A 27,867-nucleotide genomic window follows, 5' to 3' on the forward strand; every position below is an offset into this window, starting at 1 on the left:
GAGCCCATCACCACCAAATACGGAGGATGTGGAAAGGTCAGGGAATGACCACCGCATATCCTGGAGCAATATGGCCTTAGTTGCTAATGCGCCTATAAAAAAAAAAAAAAAAAAAAACAAACCAAATAACATATGGGCACTTCGAACAAAGAATTGTCGATAAAGAGCAGGGGTGGCTCATCGGTAGGAACTGTGGAACTGCAGCACCCCCAGCTTTTTAAATCTAAATATACAGTCAATGGAGTTATATGAAAATTTTGTGAAGAATAATGCAACACAATGAATATTTTTATTAACAGGTAACACATATAGTATACTTATCCTCTATTTCCAATAATCATTTCAATAATAAGCGAATAAAAACACAAAATCATTTTCAAATTTGAAATTTAACCATAGGTGGAACTGTGCGCTACTCGGTTGAACAGTTTGGCCCCAGTGGTTGAGTCAATGCTTAGTTGGCAGGTTGCCAATATGCATTTTTAGAGCTGATAAAATGAGTCAAAGAAACTGCGGAGCGAGCAGTGCCAATTTGAACAGTGCACCAAACTTGAATGAAAGTCGTTAACTATTTTCGAGAAATAAAAATCAGAGAATGGATTTTATTTTTAAATAAAATTTCAAGATTATCCTAGTCTGTTAATGATAAGTGTCCAGATGATGTTTTGTAGTATTTTTAACTTGCTTATTATTATTACTATCTATGTTGACATGTCTTATAACCAAGGCGATTTAATGTAACTTTAAGAAGCAGCACCCCCATACATCAGAGTCATAAGCTGACACTGATCAAGAGAATTCTCAAGCTGGATAAGATGTCATCCAATTGTTCCTTGATGAATACTAAATCACTCAAAACTAACCAAGGTTCTTCAGGAGATTTGGCCAGAATTTATCTTATCAAAGAAATTAGCATGTTCTGAAGATACCTATGGTTCCTCAACATCAAAATGGGCAAGATATTCACTGACCATCAGGCCAAATCCTGATGGTCAGTGAATATGTCAGTGAGTGCAGAATGAGTTGAATTTCCTGCAAGCAATGTGGTGGCCAGAAAGGTCAAACACACACCAGAATATTTTATTCACACAAGAAGATACATTATCCTATCAAAGTGGGACACTGCCTGACTGTAGAAAATTGTGACTATGAAATATGTAAATATTTTGGCCAATAACACTGAGCAGCAATTAGTTCAGAATTCATTTTAAATGTATTCTGAACACTTAAACAGGAAAGCAACTATCATGCATGAATTGGTAATTGGAAGCTAAATTTGCATGTCAAAAATGGAAATGCTTAAACATGCCAATGAATTAAACATTCTAAAGTCAATCACAAGCAAAATACCGACCAATGGGAGTCAATGAACCTTGATCTCACTAGTTACCTCCTCTCACAATTAGATGTCAGAAAATCTAATTTTGAAGCTGCAATCAGCCACAAGAAATCCTTTAAATGTTTCCACATGTAGGGAGTTGCATATCATTAATTTTTACAGAAGAGTTATAGTCCCCAAGACCTTAATAACAAAAGAAAATGCACATCACCAAACAACATGGCACAAGATACCTGAACTCAATGGAAATCCCTTCTGTGGAGCAACAAACCATGATATATACTCTTCCAGTCTGATATACAGGTCTGGTTATGGAAGCTAATTGGAAAATTAATGCTACCTAAGTGTGTCATAAAGTTGGGAGAAGGAGAAATTATGGTCGGGATATTATTATTATTATTACTAGTCATATAGTGCAAGGAAGCCTGAGGCTTATGCTACACCAGCCAAAAAGAAAAATTTCCGAGTTACCCTGAGAGAGAGAGAGAGAAGTAGAAGGTTATCACCAAAAAAGAGAAGAATGATGATATCCAGCTCAGGACCCTGGGTGTGCCAAGCCCATACTCATCAGATGGGGATTGAATATCAGATTCTTCTTGCTTTTGGTGATGCAAATCAAATTAAAAATGAAATTTGGTAATTCCAGTTCAACTCATGGACTATGACATCATTTCTAAAGCAGGCTTTAGCTCAAGCCCACCAGTGGAGGAAACAGTGTCTCCAAAGAGAATGAGAGAAAAAACATAAACCAGAGTAGCATTTATTATCATATTATTTCAACTCCTATAATGAAATAAAATCCTGCACACGCACTAATTTGCTACATTGGGTCCACAATGCCCAGTACTAGGGGTTAAAATATACTATATTTAATTAGATTTTTTGGCTGCTCATTTAGACTTGATACAACATTCACCGTATCAACACAGAGTTGCTAACTGAAGCACCTGCCACCTGTTGGGAGACCCGCAACCTTGATGGAGGCTCTTACAGCAGTATCCTTTTAATTGAATAGCAGATGCTAAGTTAAGCTTAATTTAGATAAGAGCAAGCACGATGGTTGGGTGAGTAGGGAAGAAGGCTGGGAGGAACAGATAGAAGTATGGGGATGATAGGGAAGGCAGCCGGAACCAGTCTCCTTCCCAAAGCAATGATTAGTAGGACACATCTTTTATATTGCATACAGGTCTGGAGTCTTCCTTTTAGGAAGGATGCAGAGCTGCCGGATCGAGTACAGAGAAGGGCAATGAGATTGATGGGGGGGGGGAGAACAAAGGCGTGCTCTTACCAAGTTTTACTGTGAGAAATATTAAGTTTAAGTGTTGACCAAACAGAAAGTTGCAGAACACAATTCGTGTTTTCTTCTAATGAATGGCAAAAATTTCCATTTAAAAAAAGAACTAAATGATCGATGTATTCAGTTAGCATTAGCATTACTTGTGGCATACAATGCAAGAAAGCAAGCTTAAACAGCATCAACCAAAAAAAAAAAAAAAAAAACCTTCCCATTTCACCCATCCGGTCACTCCAAATGTTTGTCTAGTCCAGACTTAAATTTATTTAAGCTATCAACTTCCACAACAACAACAGATCGAAGTCTGTTCCAGCAATCAACTATCCGCTGGCTAAAGGCAAACTTCTGCACATCTATTCTACAACCATCTTTCCTCAATTTTAATCTATGCTCCCTCAGGTTCTTAAACTGAGCAAGCAGAAGTATACATTGAGCCTGCTCAAATCATTCAAGGCCTTATACACCTCAATCAGATCACCTCGCAGGTGCCTAGTCTCCAGATGCTGCAACTTGCAGAACGTAAGCCTTTCTTCATAAGCACACCCCCTTCTCCTCTTGTTGCCCCTCTCTGCACTCGCTCCAGAAACTCCACATCCTTCCCAAAATGAGGCCTCCAGACCTGTATGTAGTACTCAAGGTGTGGCCTGACCACTGCCTTATACAAAGGGATAATCACCTCCTTCTCTCTCTCTCTGCTAACAAAATTACTAAATATCATTGAAAAAACTCCATGACCTGCTCTGGCAGCCCATCTACACTGCTCAGAGAACTTCATATCTGATTGCACGATTGTCCCCCAAGGTCTTTTTCAATCTCCACTTCCCGAGTTTAGTACAGTTGGTATGTTTCTCTTGGGTTACTGCTACCCATATGCAGGACTTTGCATTTGTCAATGTTAAACTTCAGTTGCCACTTCTCACCCCATCTGCCTAACTTTTCTAGATCCTGTTGCAGTAGCATACTGTCTTTACTGTCATTAACAACCTGCCAATCTTTGTATCTTCTGAAAACTTGGACATTAAGCCTGATATACCTTCATCGATATCACTGATAAATACACAAAACAACAATGGGCCCAGCACCACACCCTGGGGGCCTCTACTAATAACATTAGTCCACGTAAAGCAGTGTCCATTTATTACCACTCTCTGTGGTTTCTCACTCAATCATCCCTTTATCCATTACAGTAACTTGCCCTTAATGCCATACCGCTCCACTTTGTGCAGTAGTCTTACATGTGCAACAGTAACAAAAGCTTTCCTGAAATCCAAGTATATGATATAAAAATTATTTTTTGCATCCAGTTACTTTATGACCACATTGCAGTATCTAATCAGATTGGTCAGACAAGACTTCCCCTTAACAAACCAATGCTGTGTCTGAACTATTACTGCAATCTTGTCTAGGTGATCCTGTATCACCTCTGTAAACAATGACTCCATTATTTTCCCCGAAACAGAAATTAAACTACTACTACTAAGTAGTAGTAGTTAGTAGAGTACTACTACTACTAACAGGTCTATAATTATTTGTGCCACCCTTTGCACTCCCTTTGTGAATTGGGGATACATTTGCACAACTCCAGTCCATGGAAACCTCCCCTGACTATAAGTCTCGTAATTATGGCTAAGGGTTTGCTTACTTCCCTTGCTGCCTCCTTCAATATGACTGGATAGATTGCATCTGGCCCAGGTGCATTTTTTATGTTTAACTTCAACAATTTCTCCTCCACTTTGCTCTCAGTTATTACAAAATCACTTAGCTCCCTGTTAGAGTTTAATAAACTTCTGGCATTCCCCTCCTTGAATAACTCCTCATGTGTGAATGTAGATGCAAATTACTCATTCAGTTTATCAGCTATTTTAGCAGGATCATCAGTAATCAAACCATCTATGTTAAGTGGACCTATCTGATTCATACCCTTCCTTCTAGAGTTTGCATAAGTAAAGAACTCTTTGCTGTTTTTCTTTGCACCCTTTGCACTCTTTGCATCCTTTGGCAAAGATTTTTCTTAATCTATCTTTGCTTTCCTAACCTCCTTTGTGTCATGTACATGCAAGTATGTATGAATGCATCTGTTCTTACTCTTAGTTACCTTAAAACAACCCATGTATTTACTTGTTCCATGATGACTCCCAGCAGCTCTTGAAATCCCTAGCATAAAAAATACTGACCAATGGGAGCCAATGAACCTTGATCTCACTAGTTACCTCCTCTCACTTTTTTCATTAGATGTCAGAAAATCTAATTTTGAAGCTGCAATCAGCCACAAGAAATCCTTTAAATGTTTCCACATGTAGGGAGTTGCATATCATTAATTTTTACAGAAGAGTTATAGTTCCCAAGACCTTGATAACAAAAGAAAATGCACATCACCAAACAACATGGCACAAGATACCTGAACTCAATGGAAATCCCTTCTGGGGAGCAAAAAACCATGATATATACTCTTCCAGTCTGATATACAGGTCTGGTTATGGAAGCTAATTGGAAAATTAATACTACCTAAGTGTGTCATAAAGTTGGGAGAAGGAGAAATTATGGTTGGGATATGTTTCACAAGATATGGACTAGGTCAATGTTCACCGTCTAGAATGCAAAGCCCTAAAACTTGTTTGGGACATCATCTCCAAATGCTAATGACAAAGCTTCTTGAAAAATTGGCTGATACTTGTTTCAGATATATTATTTTCTATATATATATATATGTGCAGATGCACATATACAGAAAATATGTGTGTATGTGTGCATGTATAAAGGTCTGCCAACAATACTACGTTAATTAAAAAAAAAGTAATGACATAAAACTTTCTTTTTCTTTTCTTTTTTTTTTTAATATTAATTATTAAATATATGCATAAATGATTCATGAAATTAAAACCAGTCCTTTACCACTTATTGCTTACTCTTTAGATGACAACATAAAGGTAAATTTGATACAGCAAGGTAAGTATGTATTACAAATTTGACAGTTCAATTAAAACCCCAAGTTCTGTGTAAAACTATGTGTAATTCTTAGCTGGGCTGAAACCTTCCAATTCACTTCATAATACTTTCTTAATATCATTCGGATTTTCTTCATAATGCAGGGAAGCTAAATTTCAAAATACGTTGATTCCTGTTCAAAAACATACACATGAATTAATTCAAAGTTTGTTTTCCTTTCCAACAATTACCTCTCTGATGCAAGGAATCAACACAACCCTATTTCAATTTTTTAGAGTGCAGCGAATATTCTCACAAAAGTCTACATGCAGCAAATTCTCATCCATAGTTCAAAGATAAATTATAATGTACAGAAATTCAAGTCTAATGTCCACAAGTATCTTCTTTCATGTTCTCAACCTTTAGCCCATGCGTGGTACTAAGTAGTATAGGTTCTAATACCTCTTGTATTTGGGGTTTTCATTAAAAAAAAAAAAAATAGCTGCCATATAAGCCAAAAAAATCAGAATATCTTATAAAGGAGGAATCTTAACTCTCCAGCTATTGATGACACTTGTCATCAATAGCTGGAGTTTGCCAATCATACATAATAGCAAGACTTTTGTGGATTTATTGGATGGCTGTTTTCTACAACAGCATATCAGAGAGGCAACAAGAGGAAGCAGTACTCCTAATCTGATTATCAGCAGCAATTCTTTATTCAGAATTCACAGGTAAAAGATCCTCTGGGTTGCAGGGATCACAGTGTACTGCTGTGGGATTTAAATAAGGTAAAATTACTGTCAAGGGGAAAGGGAATAGCTTTTGCTTTTGATAGGGTGACTACAGTGGTATAAGAGAGTTTTTAAATTCTATATGGTGGAACCATTTGATGATATTACCAACAGCAAATTCTAACTGACAAGCATTCAGGAAAGCAATCACAGAGTGCTACAAGCCTTTTCATACCAACTAGGAAATACTTGTTTCAGGCTTACACCTAAATGGATGTCAGACAAACTGATGAGACTTGCAGTAGAGAATAAAAATGCATATGATGCATATAAATTATCAGGTGATACAGAATATAGTAGATACAAACTAGTCTGTAATCAAGTCACAAAAGAGGTTACAGATTACAACTACTAATGCTACCTACTTCAATATCGTTAATAAATATTGAAAACAACAATGGGCCCAACAATAAACCCTGGGGAACTCCACTAATAACATTAGTCCATGAAGGGCAGTTCTCATCGATAACTACTCTTTGTCTTCTTCCAATTAACCATTACTTTATCCACACAGTAAGTTGTCCTTACTGCCATGTTGCTCCAGTTTGTACAACAGTATCAAAAGCCTTCCTGAAATCCAAATATAAGATGACAAAATTATTTTTTGCATCCAGTTTCTTGATCACTGCATCATAGTAACCAATCATATTGATTAGACAAGACTGTCTCTTAACAAATCCATGTTGTGAATGCAGTGTAACTGCATGCTTGTCAAGATGGACCTGCATTACTTCTTTAACCAGTGATTCCATTATTTAGCTCGGAACATACATTAATCTAACAGGTCTGTAATTACTCACATCACCTTTTGATCACCCGTTATGAACTGGGGACACATTTGCACATCTCCAGTCCATAGGGACTTCCCCTGAATCCCAAGATGCTCTCATAATTATGGCTAAGGGTTTGCTTACCCCCATTGCTGTTTCACTTAATATAATTGGATAGATTCCATCCACTCCATGTGCCTGTTTTATGCCCATTTTCAAAAATTTCTCTTCCACTATCCTTTCAGTTATCATAAAGTCATTAAGCTCCTCGTTATAGTTTGGCATCTCCTTGGCATTCCCTTCCTAAAAAATTCCTCATGTGTGAATATAGATGTAAAATACCTATTCAATTTGTCCGCAACCTGGGCAGGGCCATTAACAGTTAACCCATAAACATCAAGTGGCTCAATGTGATTACCCCTTCCTTCACTGTTAATATCAGCATAGAAGTCTTTGCTGTTTTTCTTTGCATTCTTTGCTGAGACTTCTCATAATCTGCCTTGGCTGCCTAACTCAATTGTCAACTAAATTATCTACAATATGCTTCTGTATCGTCTGACAATTTATATGCATCCCATGCACTTTTATTCTCTGCCACATGACTCAATAGTTATTCTGATATCCATTTAGGTTTAAGCTTTGAACAGTATTTTTCTTTGATCACTTTCCTGAATACTTCCCATTTAGAAAATGAGAAACCTCTCTGAGACCACTATAGTTACCCTTAGGAAAGCAAAAGCCTTTCCCTTTAACATTAACAGTAGTTATGTCTTTAATTAAATTCCACCTTGGTACACTCTGATTGCTGCCACCCAATGTGTCTTTTACCTGCAGATTCTTAATGCATGAAGAATTGCTGCTGATAACCAGTTCAAGAGTATTGCTTCCTCTTTTTGCCTCTCTAGCATGCTGCTGTAGAAAACAGTCATCCAAGAAATCCACGGAAGTCTTACTGGTGTGCATGTGACCAACACACAAATTCCAGTAGTAGTAGTAGTGGCATGTGATGCAAGAAAGCAAATGTATGAGCTTATGCAATATCAGCCAAAAAAAAAAAAAAATCACACCATTCCCTCCAAATGCCTGTCCAGTTCCTCCTTAAATTTATTCAACCTATAAACTTCCACAACGACAGATGGAAGTTTGTTTCAGCAATTAACCACCCGTTGGCTAAAGGCAAATTTCCGCACATCTAATCTACATCTGTCTTTTCTTAATTTGAATTTATGCCCCCTTAGGTTCGTAATCTGAACAAGTGGAAGGATCCCATCAGAATTCAGCGTGCTGAACCCATTCAAGGCCTTATACACCTCAATCAGATCACCGTGCAGGTGCCTAGTCTCCAGCCACTGCAATTTACAGAACTTAAGCCTCTCTTGATAAGAGGAGCCCTTCATTCCCCTCACCAATCTTGTTGCCCTTCTCTGTACACGCTCAAGTAAATCTACATCCTTCCTAAAATGAGGCCTCCAGACCTGTATGCAGTACTCAAGGCGTGGCCTGACCATTGCTTTATACAGAGGGATAATCACCTCCTTTTCCCTGCTAGCAAAATTCCTATATATCATTCACAAAACCCCATGACCTGCCCTGGCAGCCTGTCTGCATTGCTCAGAAAACTTCATATCTGCCTGCACAATTACTCCCAGGTCTTTTTCATTTTCTACCACCTTAAGTGTAGTACCACACAGTTGGTATGTTTCTTTGGGGTTACTTCTACCCATATGCAGTACTTTGCATTTGTCAAGGTTAAACTTCAGTTGCCACTTCTTAGCCCATCTGCCCAAATTATCTAGATCCTGTTGCAGTAGCACACTGCCATTACTGTCATTAACAACCCTGCCAACCTTTGTATCATATGCAAACTTCGACACTAAGCCTGATATACCTTCATCAATATCATTGATAAATATACAAAACAACAGTGGACCCAACACCGAACCCTGTGGGACTTCACTAATAACATTAGTCCACGAAGAGCAGCACCCATTGATTACCACCCTCTGTCTTCTCCCACTTAACCATCCTTTTATCCATTGTAGCAACTTACCCTTAATACCATTCTGCTCAAATTTGTACAATAGTCTTCCATGCGCAACAGTGTCAAAAGCTTTCCTGAAATCCAAATATATGATATCAAAATTATTTTTTGCATCCGGTTCCTTTGTAACCACATCATAATATCCTATCAAATTTGTCAGACAAGACTTTCCCTTAACAAACCCATTCTGTGTCTGAATTATTGCTGCAGTCTTGTCTAGATGATCCTGCAATGCATCTTTAACCGGCGACTCCATTATTTTACCCGCAACAGAAGTTAAACTAACTGGTCTGTAATTACTCGTGTCACCCTTCGATCCCCATTTGTGAATTGGGGATACATTTGCACATCTGCAGTCCATGGGAACCTCCCCTGAGTCCAAGGATGCTCTCATAATTATGGCTAAGGGTTTGCTTAGTTGCTTTGCCGCCTCCTTTAATATAACTGGATAGATCCCATTCACCCCAGGTGCTTTTCTTACGTTTAATTTCAACAATTTCTCTTCCACTTTGCTCTCAGTTATTACAAAATCAAATAGAATCTTGCTACAATTTGATAACCTTCTGCCATTTTCAAACCTTAATAATTCCTCACATGTGAATGTAGATGCAAAATACTCATTCAGTTTGTTTGCTATCTGAGCAGGATCATCAACAGTCGAACCATCGATGTCAAGTGGACCAATCAGATTCATCCCCTTCCTTTTAGAGTTTATATAAGTAAAGGAATCCTTGCTGTTTTCCTTAGCATCTTTTGCCAAGGATTTCTCGTAATCTGCCTTCGCCTGCCTAACCTCCTTTGTAACTTGGTTACAGATCAACTTGTAGCTATCATAGGCTTCTGTGTCACGTGTTAATTTATATGCATCCCATGCATTTTTCTTCTCTGTTACGAGTCATTAGCATTAGTAGAGGCATTTGATGCAAGAAAGCAAGCTTATGCAGCATCAGCCAAAAAAAAAAAAAAAAAAAAAAGATTCTCATTAGTTCATTTGACAACCATTTAGGCCTAAACCTTGAACAATATTTCTTAATAGGTATGAAACTTTTAGTAGGTTCCACGATTAATTCCTTGAATGCTTCCCACTTAGAATTCACTGTTGGTAACATCGTCAGTTGATCCCACTCTACAGAATTTAAAAACTGTCGGAGACCACTGTACTCGCCCTTACGGAAGCAAAAACCCTTTCCTTTACCCCTGATGGTAATTAAATCTTTAAGTAAATCCCACGTCAGTACACTGTGATCACTGCCACCTAGTGGTTCTTTTATCTGCAGATTCCTAATACATGAATGATCACTGCTGATAACCAGATCAAGAGTATTACTTTCTCTGGTTGCCTCTCGAACATGCTGCTGCAGAAAACAATCATCCAATAAATCCACAAATGTCTGACTAGTGTGTGAGTGCCCAATTCACAAGTTCCAGTCAATATCTGGGAAGTTGAAATCCCCCATTATAAAACATTCCGATTTACTAGCCCACTCTATTTCTCTGTACAATTGTTCATTGTACTCATTCGAGTCATTAGGCCTATAACACACTCCTAGTCTTATTTTTGCTTTCGCAGTGCTTATGTCACACCAAACTGACTCAACAGTGCACTGTTCATCTATATCAACTGGATTCACTTCTTTTGATTTTATGTTTTTCTTAATTAACAGCATAACACCTCCTCCCTTCCTATCCTGTCTATCCTTTCTGTACACATTGTACTCCCCAAATTCCAGTTCGGCATTCCTTATATCAGTGTGACACCATGTCTCTGATATCCCAACAATATCCGCCTTTGATGTCTTGACCAACACTTCAAATTCATCAAATTTATTTACTATACTTCTAGCATTGGTATACATGCAAGCATACATGCTCCTACTCCTATTCTTTGTTACCCTAACACATCCCATATACCCACCCGTTCCACGATGACCGCCACCCATCCCTGAAACACCCAACACCCCACGCTCCAGGTCGCTATTTATTCTAATAGAAGTTGTGCAAGAATCACCTTCACCTCTGCCTGCGGCTACTGTTAAACTATTAGTCCTTGTATCCCGCCAAGCTATCAGTTTTCCGACCCACCCAACACTGCCTCGATAGCATCAGCAAATATTCTTGCACCCTTTCTATTTAAGTGTATCCCATCCCTGTAGAAGCAGTCTCTCCTGTTAACAAGTACAGTCCAGGCTGAAAAAACTGGAAAGTTAAAATTCCCCATTGTGAGACATTCTGATTTGCTGGTCCACTCTATTTCTTTCTGTTTGGTATACTCATTACAGTCATTAGGCCTATTGCATACTGCCACTTTCAATTTTGTTTTCTCAGTGATTTTTCACACCAGACTGATTCAAAATTGCACTTGTCATCCATGTCAACTGGATGCACTGTCTTAGATTTAATATGGTTCTTAACTAAGAGCATAGCTCCATTTCTCCTGTCATATCTGTCCTTCTGTACTCCCCATATTGAAATTCAGCATCAACTGTCTGAGTGACACCATATTTCCGCTTTTCCTACAATTCCTTTTAAGATGCACTGTTTGCTTGATGTTTGCGGAGCAATTGGGTACGGGACATGATACTGCCATAGGGGATGTCTTTGTGTGTACACAATGCAAGGAATGCAAGGAAATTAGGTGACAACTCAGAGTTGTTATGGGCCTATATGAGACATTGAAGGCCAGGGTGGATGCTCGAAAGAAATAAATTGAGGGGCCCATCAAGCTCTCAGCTGCCCACATCAACGACAGAGCTTGCACTTGGTCATCTTGCAACACAGAGGCAGCCCCCAAGGCAGAATGCGCTGGTCCCACAGGAACTAGTACTTGTTGGTGACTCTATTGTCAGGAAAACGGGGAACATGCTTTGTAAAAAGGATAGGTGGAACAGGACCATTGTATGTCTGCCAGGGGCAAAGGTTGATGACATTGTAGAGCGGATATCATCTTTTAAGGGCAGAAAAGGTGATACAGTTGTACACGTTGGCACTAACGATATTAAGAGTAGGAGACAACTCGGAATTACTTAACAAGTACAGGTCACTGTTGAAAAAAAGCCGTGAAGTAGGGTTGAATTTGACTGCAATTCTGCCCAGACACGATAGGAGGGAGTATATGATGAGAGCCTTGTCGATCAATTTGGCCCTGGAAAGATTGTGCAAGGCTCAAGGGGTAGAATTTTTTTCAGCCTGGACTGTACTTGTTAACAGGAGAGATTGTTTCTACAGGGATGGGATACACTTAAATAGAAAGGGTGCAAGAATATTTGCTGATGCTATCGCGGCATCAGTTTTCCGACCCACCTATGATTACAGAGAGTGGTAATCGTAGGTGGGTCGGAAAACTGCTAGCTTGGGGGGGAGACAAAGACTAATAGATTAACAGTAGCCACTGGCAGAGGTGAAAGAGATTCTTGCACTGCTTCTATTGGAATAAGCAGAAGCCTGAAAAACAAGATTTGGGATATTTCAGAGACTGTTGGAAGTCATTGCGATACAAGTAAACGCATGGGTTGTGTTACGGTAGCTAAGAATAGAAACAGGTGCATGTATACTTGCGTGTACACCAATGCTAGGAGTTTAGTAAATAAATTTGATGAATTTGAGGTATTGCTCAAAACATCAAAGGCAGATATTGTTGGGATATCAGAGACGTGGTGTCACACAGATATAAGGAATGCAGAACTGGAATTTGGGGAGTACAACTTCTACAGAAAGGATAGACAGGATAGGAAGGGAGGAGGGGTTATGCTATTAGTTAAGAAACACATAAAATCCAAGGAAGTGAAGCCAGTCAACATCGATGGACAGGGCAGTGTCGAGTCAGTTTGGTGTGATATAAGCATAGGTAAATCAAAATTGAGAGTAGGAGTGTGCTATAGGCCTAATGACTCTGATGAGTATAATAAGATACTGTACAGTGAAATAGAATGGGCCAGTAAATCAGAGAGTCTTACAATGGGGGATTTTAATTTCCCAGATATTGACTGGAATTTGTGGATTGGTCACTCACACACTAGCAAGGCTTTTGTGGATTTATTCGATGATCGTTTTCTACACCAGCATGCTCGCGAGGCAACTAGAGGGAGTAATACCCTTGATCTGATTATCAGTAGTGATTCTTCATGCATTAAGAATCTGCAGATAAAGGAACCACTAGGTGGCAGTGATCACAGTGTGCTGAATTGGGATTTACTCAAGGAGGTAACTACCATCAGAGGTAAAGGGAAGGGTTTTTGCTTTCGTAAAGGCGACTATGATGGTCTGAGACAGTATTTAAATTCTATACAGTGGGACCAACTGACAATGTTACCAACAGCAAATTCAAAATGGGAAGCATTCAAGGAACTAATCTTGGAAACTACCAGGCTTTACATACCAACCAAGAAATATTGTTCAAGGTTCAGGCCTAAATGGTTGTCAGATGAACTAATTAGACATATGGCAGAGAAGAAACATGCATGGGATACATACAAATTAATGGGTGATTTGGAAGCCTATGATAGATATAAGTTGGTCTGTAACCAAGTCACAAAGGAGATTAGGCAGGCAAAGGCAGATTATGAGAAATCCTTGGCAAAGGATGCAAAGAAAAACAGAAAAGAGTTCTTTACCTATTTAAACTCAAGAAGGAAAGAGATGAATCAGATTGGTCCACTGGATGTTGATGGTTCAACAGTTGAGGATCCTGCTCAGGTGGCTAACAATCTAGACAAGTATTTTGCATCTACATTCACACATGGAGTTATTCAGGAAGGGGAAACACATCATGGTTTTGTCATTGGCAGTGAGCTAGATGATTTTCTAATAACTGAGAGGAAAGTGGAAGAGAAATTGTTGAGGATAAACATAAAAAAGGCACCCGGGGTGGATGGGATCTATCCAGTTATATTAAAGGAGGCAGCAAAGGAAGTAAGCAAACCCTTAGTCATAATTATGAGAGCTTCTTTGGACTCAGGGGAGGTACCCATAGACTGGAGATGTGCAAATGTAACCCCAATTCACAAAGGAGGATCAAAGGCTGACACAAGTAATTATAGACCTGTTAGTTTAACTTCAGTTCCAGAAAAATTAATGGAGGCACTGGTTAAAGAAGCACTGCAGGATCATCTAGACAAGAATTCAGTTATAGCTCAGACTCAGCATGGTTTTGTTATGGGCAGGTCTTGTCTGACCAATTTGATTGGATACTATGATATAGCCACAAAAGAACTGGATGCAGGGAATTTGATATTATATATTTGGATCTTTGAAAGGCTTTTGATAATGTTGCACATGGAAGACTGCTGCACAAATTGGAGCAGTGTGGCATTGGAGGCAAATTGCTGCTATGGATAAAGGGATGGTTGAGTCGCAGAAGACAGAGAGCGGTAATCAATGGACACTGCTCAACGTGGACTAATGTTATTAGTGGAGTTTCTCAGGGTTCAGTGTTCGGTCCATTGTTGTTTTCTGTATTTATAAATGATATTGATGATGGTATATCAAGCTTAATGTCCAAGTTTGCAGACGATACAAAGGTAGGCAGGGTTGTTAAGGACACTACTGATGCTATGCTGCTGCAACAGGATCTGGAAAGGTTGAGCAGATGGGCTGAGAGGTGGCAAATGAAGTTTAACATTGACAAATGTAAAGTACTACATATGGGAAACAGTAACCCCAGAGCAATATATCAACTCTGTGGCACTACACTGACAGTGGTAGAGAATGAAAGGGACCTAGGGGTGGTTGTTCAGGCAGATATGAAGTTCTCTGACAGTGCAGACAGGCTGCAAGAGTAGCTCATGGTGTATTGTCAATGATATATAGAAATTTTTCTAGCAGGATAAGGAGGTGATTATTCCCTTGTATAAGGCAATGGTTAGGCAACACCTTGAGTACTGTATACAGGTCTGAAGGCCTCATTTCAAAAAGCATGTAGAGCTGCTGGAATGAGTACAGAGAAGGACAACAAGATTAGTGAATGGAACAAAGGGGTGCTCTTACGAAGAAAGGCTTAAGTTTTGCAAATTACAGTGTCTGGAGACTAGGCACCAGCGAGGTGATCTGATAGAGGTGTATAAAGCCTTAAATGGTTTGAGCATGCTCAATGCTGATGGAATTCTGCCTCTTGCTCAGAATAATCACCTGAGAGGGCATAAATTCAAATTGAGGAAAGACAGATGTAGGATTGTCGTGCGGAAATTTGCCTTTAGCCAGCAGGTGGTTGGTTGGTGGAACAGACTTTCATCCCTTGTCGTGGAAGTTGATAGCCTAAATGAGTTTAAGGTTCAGCTGGACAGGTATTTCGAACGAAAAGAGGGGTGAGGTGGAAGTGGGGGTTTTTTTTTTTTTTTTTTTTTGGCTGATGCTGCAGAAGCTTGCTTTCTCACATCAAATGCCTCTACTAATGCTAATGCTAATATATATATATTTATATATATATTTTTTTTATATATTTATATCCCTTGTGTTTCTTTAAATCCAGCTTGATATTTTCTCCTTGAATTAACTTCTATATTATTATCTTCAATATTATACAAAATATTTTATATATATATATATACACACACACACATATACATATATATATACACACACACATACATATATATACACATATACAGGGTGTTTCAGTTAAACGTTTCAGAACTTCTAAGAGGGGTAGGGTACATCCTGACAACTCGAAATCATATAGCAATGTGGGTTTGGAAATGCTTTCCTGAAGCGGTGTTGTACACAGAAGCACCATAAAGAAAAGAGACCGTAAGTGAGAAATCGTTTTAATAATACATGAAAAGAAGCAAAAGGTACATGGATTAAAGTAAGTGTTCGAAGTTTCTTCCACGGGCTACAATGCACGCCTCACATCTCCGACGCATGGACATCCGAACATTCTGGAATACTCCAGGCGAATTTCGAATTTCTTCGGCAGCTACTGCGATTCTTGCAACCAGCTCCTCAGCATTGTCAACAGGGGTGTCATAAACTAGCGATTTCATATGACCCCAGAAATAAAAATCAAGACATGATAGGTCGGGTGACCGAGCAGGCCAACGAATGGGACCACCACGTCCGATCCACTGTTGACCAAATGTGACATCCAGGTAGTTACGAACATCTCCGCTATAATGGGTAGGGGCTCCTTCGTGTTGGAACCACATTGTCTGTTGCGTTGATGCAGAAATCTGTTCATCTCTCAAAAGCTGTGGCAATACTTGCTGCAGAAAGATCAAGTAGATAGGTCCGGTTAGACGACACGGTAACAGGTAAGGTCCGATGAGGTGATCTCCCATAATACCGGCCCATACATTGACCGAAAATCGAATCTGTGCTGCACGACGTCGTATTGCATGCGGGTTCTCGACCGCCCAGATATGGTCGTTATGCGTGTTGAAAATTCCTTCCCTTGTGAAGGAATTTTCACGGTCATATGAAATCTCTAGTTTATGACACCCCTGTTGACAATGCTGAGGAGCTGGTTGCAAGAATCGCAGTAGCTGCCGAAGAAATTCGAAATTCACCTGGAGCATTCCAGAATGTTCGGATGTCCATGCGTCGGAGATGTGAGGCGTGCATTGTAGCCCGTGGAAGAAACTTCGAACACTTACTTTAATCCATGTACCTTTTAATTCTTTTCATGTATTATTAAAACAATTTCTCACTTACGGTCTCTTTTCTTTATGGTGCTTCTGTGTACAACACCGCTTCAGGAAAGCATTTCCGACCCCACATTGCTATATGATTTCGAGTTGTCAGGATGTACCCTACCCCTCTTAGAAATTCTGAAACGTTTAACTGAAACACCCTGTATATATATATATATATATAATCAGTTCACAAAAATCAGATACCGACAGTAATCACAGTTTAATTATATCAAAATCACACATTAAAATTTGCAAAAAATCATACAAATTATAATCAAACGTTTAAGTATTATAATAATCTTAATATACTTGAATAATCTTAAGTATTATAATAATAAGAAGAAAATGGGATATTTTTTTAAAGGGAATATTAATCGGGGAAAGAATCTTAAGTATTATAATAATAAGAAGAAATTGGGATTTTTTTTCTGTTACTTCTTTAAAAATATCCTGCTGGCACCCATGGTCATTCCTAATGCACTTATCAAAAAATTCATGAAAGTGCAACTAATAACAAATACCTGTATAATTACGGTTTTAGTTAAGCTAATGAGATTTATGAAGCAACTGCCACAATACATTACTCTAAATTTTCATATTCTGAAAGTATTCTTATTTCAAGTTTTTTATATTTTGCATTTTAATTCTATAATTATTGCTCAAACACCTTATACAAATATCAAAATTCGACTTGAAAAATTACCAATTAAATGCAATATAATAAAGTAAAATTAATTCAGTCATTTTCATTTGCTGATCGTATTTTAAAACTGTTTGTTTCTGAAAAACAGAAACAAACAGTTTTCTTATTTTTTATATTCTTTCTACAAAATTAATCTAATAAGGTAAATTTTTACTTACTAAAAAGCTAATAAGTATATAGAATTATATTTTTACAATATAGTAGATACTGTCAGGATTCTGGGCTGTTGGAATTTGACTGTTGGGATTATGGAATTTTGGCCGTTGGGATTCTGGCCGTCAGGATTTTGGCTGTAGAGATTTTGGGCCAGACCTCTTTTTGGACTAATGTTATCACTGGTCTCCCTACTCCAGGGATTAGTGCTGGTCATCAATGAAGGAATATTGGGTTTAATGTTTGAGTTTGCAGATGGCAGATCAGTTAGCGGTGGTGGTGGTTAATGTCAGTAATCCAGTCATTGGTCGAGAAGTGGCAAATGAAGTTTAAAATTGACATATGCATATGGGTACTGCTATTGCCCATATGGGCAATAGCATGGGTACATGCTATTGCCCATACTGCATATGGGCAATAGTAATCCCAGAATAACATAGAAACTGTGTGGTTCTACACTGAGGGTATTGGGGAACCAAAAAGACCTGAGAATAATTGTGCAGTCAGAAATGAATTTCTTGAACTTCATGAACAGTGCAGACAGGCTGCTAAGTACCTGCATACTGCATAGCGGCTCACAGTAAACAATTTCTTTACTGCTATGGTTGTTAGCTAACTGTTACTAGAGGCTACTTGCTATCAGATGAGCAATCAGAAAGTACAAAAACATGCTGCCATAACAATAGTATCTTAGCTTTTAAAGTGGTATGTTAACTCTTTGGTATACCGTTTGTTTAAAAGCAGCATTTCATTCTGTTGTGAACATTAAATGTACTGCACTAAATAGAGAGTTTAAATCCAGCTAGTCACACATAAGAGAATGAGCAAGTCCTACTTTTCCAAGTAAACGTCATAAATTGATAGTAAATACTTTAAAAGAAAGTGCTTCGAGAAAGCTGGAGCTATGTGTGATATAAGGCAAAATCATGAACTTGTAAAGATATGCTTGGTCTTGGGTACATAGTTATTTTTGTCACCTACACTGTTTTTAATAAATATATTATAAAATTTTATATATGTTCTGAAACTTATTTCCTCTCCGCACTCTACTGTGGGTGGGGATGTTTGAAAAAGAACACCCCTTTTTGCATGGCTTTTGTAGCAGGAGTCCTCCATATAGAAAGTTTTGGGATTTCCTTTAACAATTTTCTGGATAGTAACCTAAGACTTCTATCCATTTATAAATGCTAAGTATTTAAATATTGTGCAACATAAAATGAGAATTGGATTTAACAACTCAGTGCCAAAATTAAGTTATATTAAAACAACTGCTACTTTTTTTAAAACAGGACAAATTTATCGAATTGTAGAGAGAAAATGTATGCTACAAATAACATTGCTATAAAAATTTAGTTAATCTCCAGGAAGATACTTACTTCTAATGATTTAGCTTGTAGAAAAAAGAAGACTAGATAACCAATTCCTGCTAAACAACCCAAGATAAAAATATTAACCACTAGGCAGGTAAATATACGAAAAATTTTTGCACCCCATGTTTCAGAATCAGTTTCTTTGAATTCATTCAATAAAAGTTCCTAGAATGTTAAAAAATAAGCACTACTTAGCATTTTCACAAGATAAATATATAAAACATAATAAATTTACAGACAGATACAAACTATATATGCTGGTGATTTGAAAACAGCACATTCTGTTGTCTAGAGCAAGAAATGTTAACCATCTTGTGGCTTTGCTGTTAAGAGATTGCACATATGCAGTTCATAATACAAGGAGAAAAATGACACAGTATTTCAATATTCCAGTGGTTGGTTGGTCATCTGGTGTTTAATGCCATATTGGCAACTAAGACTATACAATGCACCAAGTCAAGGTAAAGTAAAAATATAAAAAAAATACGTTTTGTAACCTCTAAAGAGGTTACTATATCAAAAGAAGTAAATATATATCAAAAATATAAAAGGTTAAATTCAAATGTGTTTACAGATTAATGGACTTAAAAAGTTATAAATGTCAGATATGCTGTCTCTTCATCTAAAATCTGGCTGAGTGTAAATGGTTCAGCCAGAACCACTTATACTCAGATTAATAAAATCTGTAAAACAAATGTCATAAATTGGTAAAAACATTCCATAAAAATATGAATGGTTACTGATGTCACTTGAGAAATATAAGCAATAAGCTTCTCTTATCTGTATCTTCATTTTGCTTGGAGCCTAACCATAATCATATCTGTTTAGAAACCTTTTAATTTTTTATACAAATATCCTCAGTAATAAACAGACTGCAAGCCCCTTCCTTTTAAGCATTTAATAGTTCCTGCTCAGTTTTAACAGATATAATTTTTTTCTTTTAATTGTCTCATTTAATTATCCATTTATTAAAAAAATGTCTCTACTTGCATTATCTATTGCTGTAAGCAAGAAACTCTTTATTCTCTATTTTTATAATCTTAAAAACCGAAATCACTTTACAAAATCTAACATTAAAACTTTCCTTTTAGGTTATTTCAGCTATTCAGCTTAACCCTCTTTTAACGTCTTTTTTCTCTTCACATATGAAATGTTCTCATCACCTTAGGATATGCAGTGCTAACAATGGGTGGTCAGTTGAGTAAACAATGAAATTACTTTGAAAACAGTGAGTGCACGAAAAGAGTGGAAGCGAAATGTCTAAAGTGTTTCGAAGACATGAAAACTATGAATGGAGTAGTGTTCGAGACCTTTCAAGAAGCTGCTCAACTGGCAGATAAGAAAATCGGCTAATCATGTGAAGGAAATTCTTTCTGAAACGGCTTCAGTAATGATGCCCAGTAGGTTAAAAAATTTTTTGTATATTTGCTATTGGTTGGGAGTTGGTGAGCAAAGCGAGCAGGGGCAGAACCCACTAGTTATTATTATTATTATTATTATTATTATTATTATTATATATATATATATATTTTTTTTTTTAAACAGTAATATATCAATATGTATAAATGGTTAAAAGGCAAGTAAAATATCTGATAAAAGAAATATACATAATAAGAATAGTATAACAACTGATGATCCTACTCAAGATGCTAACAAACTGAATAGATATTCCGCATCTACATTTATACAGAAGTATTTTTTAGGGTTGGGGATGATTTTGTGATAACTGAGGAAAGTGGAAGAGAAAGTGTTGAAGTTAAATGTACGAGGCTGTTCCAAAAATACATGGACTGAGATTATTTCTCTGAGTCTGAGTTACTTGGGAGGTTGGTATAAGTCTCCTTTTCGAAATAGCATCCATCACATTCTATACACCTTTTACAGCAGTTCACTAGCTTCTGAAACATGTGCTGCAGCCCATTTTCTGAAAAGCATTGCAGAATAGCAGATGTGGCAGATTTAACTTCTTCATTTGTGTTAAATTTTTTTCCTCTCAACTCTTTTTTGAAGCTCAGGAAAGCCCAGAAATCACATCGTGCGAGGTCTGGGCTGTACGGAGGATGGTCTAGTGGTTGACCATAAGTTTTCGCTAAAGCTTGCATTGCTGGTTGTGCGACATGTGGCCAAGTGTTATCTTGAAGAAGAAACCATTCTTGATTAAGCAGTTCCGGTCTTTTTTTTTTGTGAATTGCTCCTTTGAGGTGAACTCACAACATGTTAGCATAATATTCTCCATTTACAGTTTGTTTCTCAGGAACCCAGTGCTGCAGTATTATTCTGCGGGCATCAAATAACAAAATCAACATCAATTTTTTGATGAACCGAAAACTCAAAATTTTTTTGGAGGCGGTGAATCGTGGTGTTTCCATATGTCTGACTGCTGTTTGGATTTGGGATCAAAATATTTAATCCAGGACTCATCGCACATGATTATTTTATTCAAAAACCACTTTTGCCTAACTTTACACAAAATTCAATTGCGATTCTTTGTCTAATAATTAATGAAATATCTTTCTCATCCCCCATCATAAAACACACTTCACATAAATTGTTATAACGAACACAAATATGAATACTATGTGATATGCTTGCACAAACTAACTACGAAAAGGCTTGCACAAACTAACTACGAAAAGGCTTGCACAAACTAACTACAAAAAGGCTTGCACAAACTAACTACGAAAAGGCTTGCACAAACCAACTAACTAGACAGCCAGAGAATATGTTGCCACAAGCAAGTGCTACAGGGGTCTGTGCTTTGGTCCACGACCCACACTTGCAACCAGCATGAATTCACATGTGGGTACAGTACCCAGAAAGGCCACGAGTTTAAAAATTGCCCTGACAGATACCAGCCAGCTTCTGTGCATATTATAAAAGTGCTAAGTCATCGCACAACCACTCTATACAAGACCCTCCTGTCCGGTGTATAAAAAAGTAAAGTATACCAGGCAAGGATCGGTTATGGCTAGAAGATGAAACAAGTTGTTCCTGACTTAGTTTAAGGTTATGTTTTGGTTTTCTTGGGTTTTATTCTAGGTTAACTGTTATTGATGATATGTTTAATTTTTACTTTTAAAGATTTTCTTAGCTAGAATTATGATGCATGTTATTGGATATGTGATACTTGTATATTGAGGGTTTAGCGTCAAACAACGTTAACTACAAAATTGCAATTTTTTTTTTTTTTTTGAGATAACTATAATTTTACTTTATACAAATAACAATGCATATCATGTCATAGAACCACATCTCTCTGGTAGTTTACAAGCTAGCCTGGGCTGTAAGTACATTTCCGGTAAACCAAGAAAATTTAAAATGACTTTTTATTGGTTAATTACAAAAACGTTGACTACAAAATGATTTTTGACACTAAACCCTCGATATTAACTGCAAATAAAATGCTGTTAACTTATCAGAGTGTATCTGGGATAGCAGTAATATGTAATCATTAGACTAGCTGTAATGTGCATATGTACTTATGTACAAAGTACAGTGGTGATATTCAACTGGTACACACTGATACGGTCACACCAGTTGTTAAAATGTCTATAAACTTCTGTACCAGTTGTTAAGTGGAGTCTGACAAGTTTACTCACTGAGAAAACAAAAAAATGTCCCTGTTGATTTTGGCCAACACTGGGTGAGGGGGTGTTGTAGCGTTGCCAATCACACCATAATGTATAATTTCGAGGCCAGTTCCCATAGGTTTGCTTTCTATGGTTAGTAACTCTGGTGAGGTGTGAACTTCTTGTGGCAAAGGTAAAGAATGCCCACATGAAAACTACAGGAAATCTCGGCAAAGTTTACCTGTGAAACTAGTTTGCTGTTACGGCATTTGTATTGTTGCTCTCTTGGTAAACAGACAGTGGGTGTTATCGGTCTGAAATATAAGTCGAATCCCTTGTAACCTTCTGGTTTCACTCTTTTCCGTGTCAGTAGTTTGAGCTGATTTAAGGCACTAAGCTTGTGTGTGTACTCCTTAATTCTCAAAAGTTTACTCACAGCAATAAGTAATGCATGTAGAGTTTTACTTTGTGAGTAGTGTTTTTAAATTGCATTTATAATAAATTGTTTAAATCGTAAACCTTAGAATAAAGAGGCAACATAGTTTGGATAAATTTTTGAACATTTCTACTAAACGTTCAACAACAGAAATGGAATAAACAAGAGAGAGCTATGATACTGTTGATATTGAATTATGACTTGGAAATTCATCTAAAACTCTGCAACAATCAATACAGCCTGAAACCTTTTCTCATTCTGAGCAGAAGTTAGTACAAAATGCAATAAACAATTTGCATTTCTGGAATTAAAAGCGATTGGATTATTTCAAAAATTGGATTATTATTGCCAGTGATGTCAATGTGGGATGCCACTGGTGCTCAAAGGCTTTATCTTTAAGCACTTTCAGTGCTAAACACTTATATTTCATCAGAGTGGCGATCATGTTCTATCAAAGCTCACAGTTCTAATAAAACAGTTCTAATAAAAAGAATATGCAATCATCAATGAGAAAAAAACTGAAAGAACATCATGAGTCAGCGTCACACAAAAAAGCATTACATATAATCAGAACATCCGAAAAAAATACTATTTCAAACAGTATTGACATGGCTAATGAAAAATATTTAAACAGCACTATAAACATCTTTAATACCATTTATTCCATAATTAAAAGCAATAAACCATTCATTGACATGGAACATTTAATAGCTTTGCAAAAAAAAAGAATAACGTCGATTTGGGAGTATCTTTGCAGTCTAGATTTATGGTCCCACTTGTCGCCAAACACATCTCCACTGAAATAGGAAAGAAAGTTTTTGGAAAACTAATAAGTCAACGTAGTAAAATTTCAGTTATTATTGACAAAGCTTCAAATATTTCACATAAGTGTCTTAGTTTATTTAAAATCAGAAATTCAAAACTTTGAAGATAGTTTAATTGTTTTTGTTGATCTTATGGAGTTAGAAGGAACAACATCTGAAATAATTTACCAAACTTTGATATCAGTTCTGGAGACGTATGGTTTCAATGAAAATTATTTATGTGAAAATCTTATTGGATTTTGTGCAGATGGAGCCATTGTGATGTTAGGGAAAAGGTCAGGAGTTTCAGCCAAAATTTTGGAAAAATTTCCAAATGTTTGTATCACTCTCTTGCCCACTGTATTCAGTTGTCTCTCGACGATGCAATAAGAGATGTAAAACAAGTAAACTACTTTCAGCATTTTCTTGATAAACTTTGTTTATTTTCATACTTCAAATAAGCATAAAAGAGAGTTAAATGATATTTCTAAAGAGTTTGGAACTAAAGTACTGAAAATAGGGAGAATATCTGGATTTCAATGGGCAGCCTGCAGTGCTAGAACTGCAAAAGCTGTTTGGAAGTCCTTTGTAGGTTCACTTTAATAAAAATCATGAAGTGGGAATGGTGAAACATTTTGAAAATGAAAGTTTTTTTAAAGATTTGGTCTTGATTAATGACATCCTAGTGGAGATTTCAATACTCTCTACAGCTTTACAAGAAAGAAATATTTCATTAATTAAAACTAATAGATTAATTTGTTGAACATGTTGAACAATAAAATCAAATGAATATATGAAATCAAATAAAGGACCACATGAAAAAGAAGAAGAAGATATTATGAAAAATAAGAAGTATAACATACCATATGAAGTATAGCAAAAAATAACGTTGATTCCTAGAGAAAAATTGTTTGATCGTCTAATATATTTTATGAGAATGTGATTGCTGTTCGATGATGTAAATGAAAAATATAATGATCTTCTGAGTTATTTCAACCTATTGAACCCTGAAACTTGGCCAGGTCATGTTTGTGAAGCTTCATGGATTGAAGGTGAAAATAAATTAAAACAATTAAGTCAACTAATTAAATAAAATATTCCAGTAAATTACTTTTGAGATTTTGTTGATAGCAGAGATATGTATAATAATATCCCTGCTATCAACAAAATATAATACATGTGTCAGGCTCAGGCACATGAATAATAATGTGCCTGAGCCTGACAGTATTTTAAAGGCTAAAAGAATCTTAAACGCTATCACTGTTATGCTGCGGAAGCTGAAAGAGGCTTTAGTACCATGAATAATATTATTGAGAATAAACGAAATTCTCTTACTATGGAAACAATAAGTCACTAACAACTATCAATTTAATGGGAAAATCGCTAGAAGAATTTGATGCAATTCCTTATGTCAAATCATGGCTCAGGCAGGGACATCATCTAGCAAGCGATAATCATGTCAAAGAAAAGGAATCAAAAACAATTTCCCAAAACCAATCAATGATTTGGAAATTATTAGAATAATGTGTTGTACAACATTGTTGGCTAAAAATTATATTTATTTCAATATTATTTATGTTAATTAAAATTTGTTTCTTTCTTTTTTTTTTTTCCTTTTCTTTTTTTTATGTAAACCCCAAACACGAGAGGTATTAGAACTATAGTACTTAGTAACGTGCTTGGGTTGAAGGTTGAGAAGACGAAAGAAGATATTTGTTGACATTGGACTTGAACTTCTGTAGATTGTAATTTTCAGGAAATACGTATGAAGGAAGGCTGTTCCAGAAAATGGCAGTTGAATGAATAAACGAGGAAGATGAAAAGTTGGTTCTGTGAGTTTGAAGTTGGACAGTAAATGGATGTTGGCAGCACGTGTTCGGACTGTTTTGAAAGAGAGAGAGCGGGAATTATAGAAGCCAATTCAGAAAAACAGTGCCCATGGAAGTATCTGTAGAAGAGGCATGCAGCAGAAAAAGTAGGTCTATGAGACAGCGAGTGGAGAGACTCTGTTAGAGATGAATCATCTGCTCTCTTCTGAATGGAATCAAGCAGCCTGAGAGAGGTTTTAGGGGCACCACCCTAGATGTGGGGACAATATTCCATGGCAGGATAGATTTGCAATTTATACAGAGTGAGCAGCCGTTTGGAAGAAAAGTAACGCCGAGAGCGAAAAGAAAACCAAGTTTTTTAGATGCAGAAGAAGCAATATTTGTAATGTGCTTGTGCCAGGAGAGATTAGAAGTCAGGGTAATTCCCAAAAGAGATATATCATTTTGCCTAGAAATCAGAGTGTCACTAAAGATAAGCATAGGAGCAGAAGAATCATTTTTGCGAGATATAAGAAAGACTGAGTTTTAGAAGGGTTGAAATCAACTAAGCTGTCTTTGCCCCACTAGAAAATTACCTGAAGATCAGCATTTAAGGAATTGGTAGCAGATTTTCGAGAAGTTGAAGCTGATTGAGCAGGACAAGTTTTCTCAAAATGGAAAGTGAAATGCAATGTGCTATCATCGGCAAAACTATGGATAGGATTTCCAGTCAATGGAAGAAAGTCATTAATATACAAGAGGAATAGAGTGGGAGAAAGAACTGAACCTTGGGGAACACCACCATTAGTGGAGAAGTTAGAAGACGGAGAGAGCCATCTACCATCACCCTCAGTGAGCGATCAGAGAGAAAACTGGATAACCAATTACTAAAAACAGTTGGCAAATCAAAAGATGGAAGCTTGTTTAGAAGACCTTTATGCCAAACACGATTGAAAGCCTTTCAGATGTCAAGAGCAACTACTTGTGTTTCACCAAACCTTTCCATTGAATTAATCCATAAATGGGTAACATAAGCCAGAATATCACTAGTGGATTGACACTGGCAGAATCCATACTGGTGATCGTTGTTCAGACAAAAGGTTTCTAGGTAGTTTAAGAGTTGGCGGTTAATTGATTTCTCCATTACTTTAGAAAGAGTAGAAGTAATTACAATGGGACGATAATTGGATGGGAGAGATTTGTCACCCTTTTTAGGAACTGGCTGGATATGAGCAAATTTCCAAGCAGAAGGAAAAACACCTTTGGAATAAGAAAGTGAAAAAAGGCGGCAAAGAATAGGAGTAAGTTCAGGAGCGCAGGTTTTGAGAACAAGTGGAGAAATACCATCGGGACCTGGAGCTTTCTTAGCATCAAGATTCGTCAAAATCCTTCTGACATCCTTTTGACGGAAGACCACAGGAGGCATTGAATGGAGCGTGTTAGGAATTGTGGGAGGTGTTTTACCAAGATCATTAATACATGAGTTGGAAGAAAAAACAGTTTGTTTTTCTTATTTTTGATTACCTGCATTGCCTATACATAATTTTATCTTAGAATACCGGTTGTTAAATAATTTGAATATCATCACTGCTTATGTATACAATGAATTTAGTTATGGCAACTGTTAAAATAGAATTCGATTTTCAAGCTTAGACAGCAGGTATGGTTTTATGTGCTTTTCTTTGTTTGTGCATTTTTTTGTGAAATTCTGTATAAATTACTAGTTTGGATTCAGATAATTTCTGACTTCTGAAAATACTTATTTGACTTTTTCTACTCTAGGATTTCTAAGTCATTCTGAGATCCTGGAATAGGTGGAAAGATGTGTATATTGCTGGTTAGATTATATATATATATATATATTCTTAGTTAGAGTTCACTCAGTTAGAATTTAGTATATATTCTCAGTTAGAATTTCTACATCACCAGTAATAGTTTTTTTTTTTGGTGGTACCCAGAATTGGGCAGTCTAGGTACGGAATTCTGCTGGCATTTACAGGTATAGCACTACCCCCTGTGGATGCGTGATTTCGTGCATTGCGCACAGACAGTGGAAAAAGCCTGTAGCTAAGATAGTGTGGTATTCAGGACTGGTTTTGCACTACCTCCAGTGGATGCAATAAACGACAGGAAACAGGTCCAGATCTATGTTCCAAGGATGGACACTGGGCAGCAGCAGCAGTTGTCCAGGTGATGGATACTCCCTGGTGGCAAAGATGCCTGACACTCAAAGCACA

At 37.1% G+C, this 27,867-nt stretch overlaps 1 protein-coding gene across 1 annotated transcript in view; it reads right to left on the bottom strand.

Moving 5' to 3' along the window:
- Positions 1-27,867, bottom strand: part of LOC150083079 (transmembrane channel-like protein 6) — a 238,024-nt gene that overhangs the window by 170,724 nt on the left and 39,433 nt on the right. The window contains exon 3 of the mRNA XM_090378383.1: positions 19,021-19,179. Within this exon, the coding sequence (XP_090234509.1) occupies positions 19,021-19,179 (159 nt within the window). The remainder of the gene's footprint in view (positions 1-19,020; positions 19,180-27,867) is intronic.

Source organism: Mastigoproctus giganteus, chromosome 7, assembly GCF_048544385.1.
Source record: "Mastigoproctus giganteus isolate SK-2022 chromosome 7, ASM4854438v1, whole genome shotgun sequence".
Taxonomy (NCBI): domain Eukaryota; kingdom Metazoa; phylum Arthropoda; class Arachnida; order Uropygi; family Thelyphonidae; genus Mastigoproctus; species Mastigoproctus giganteus.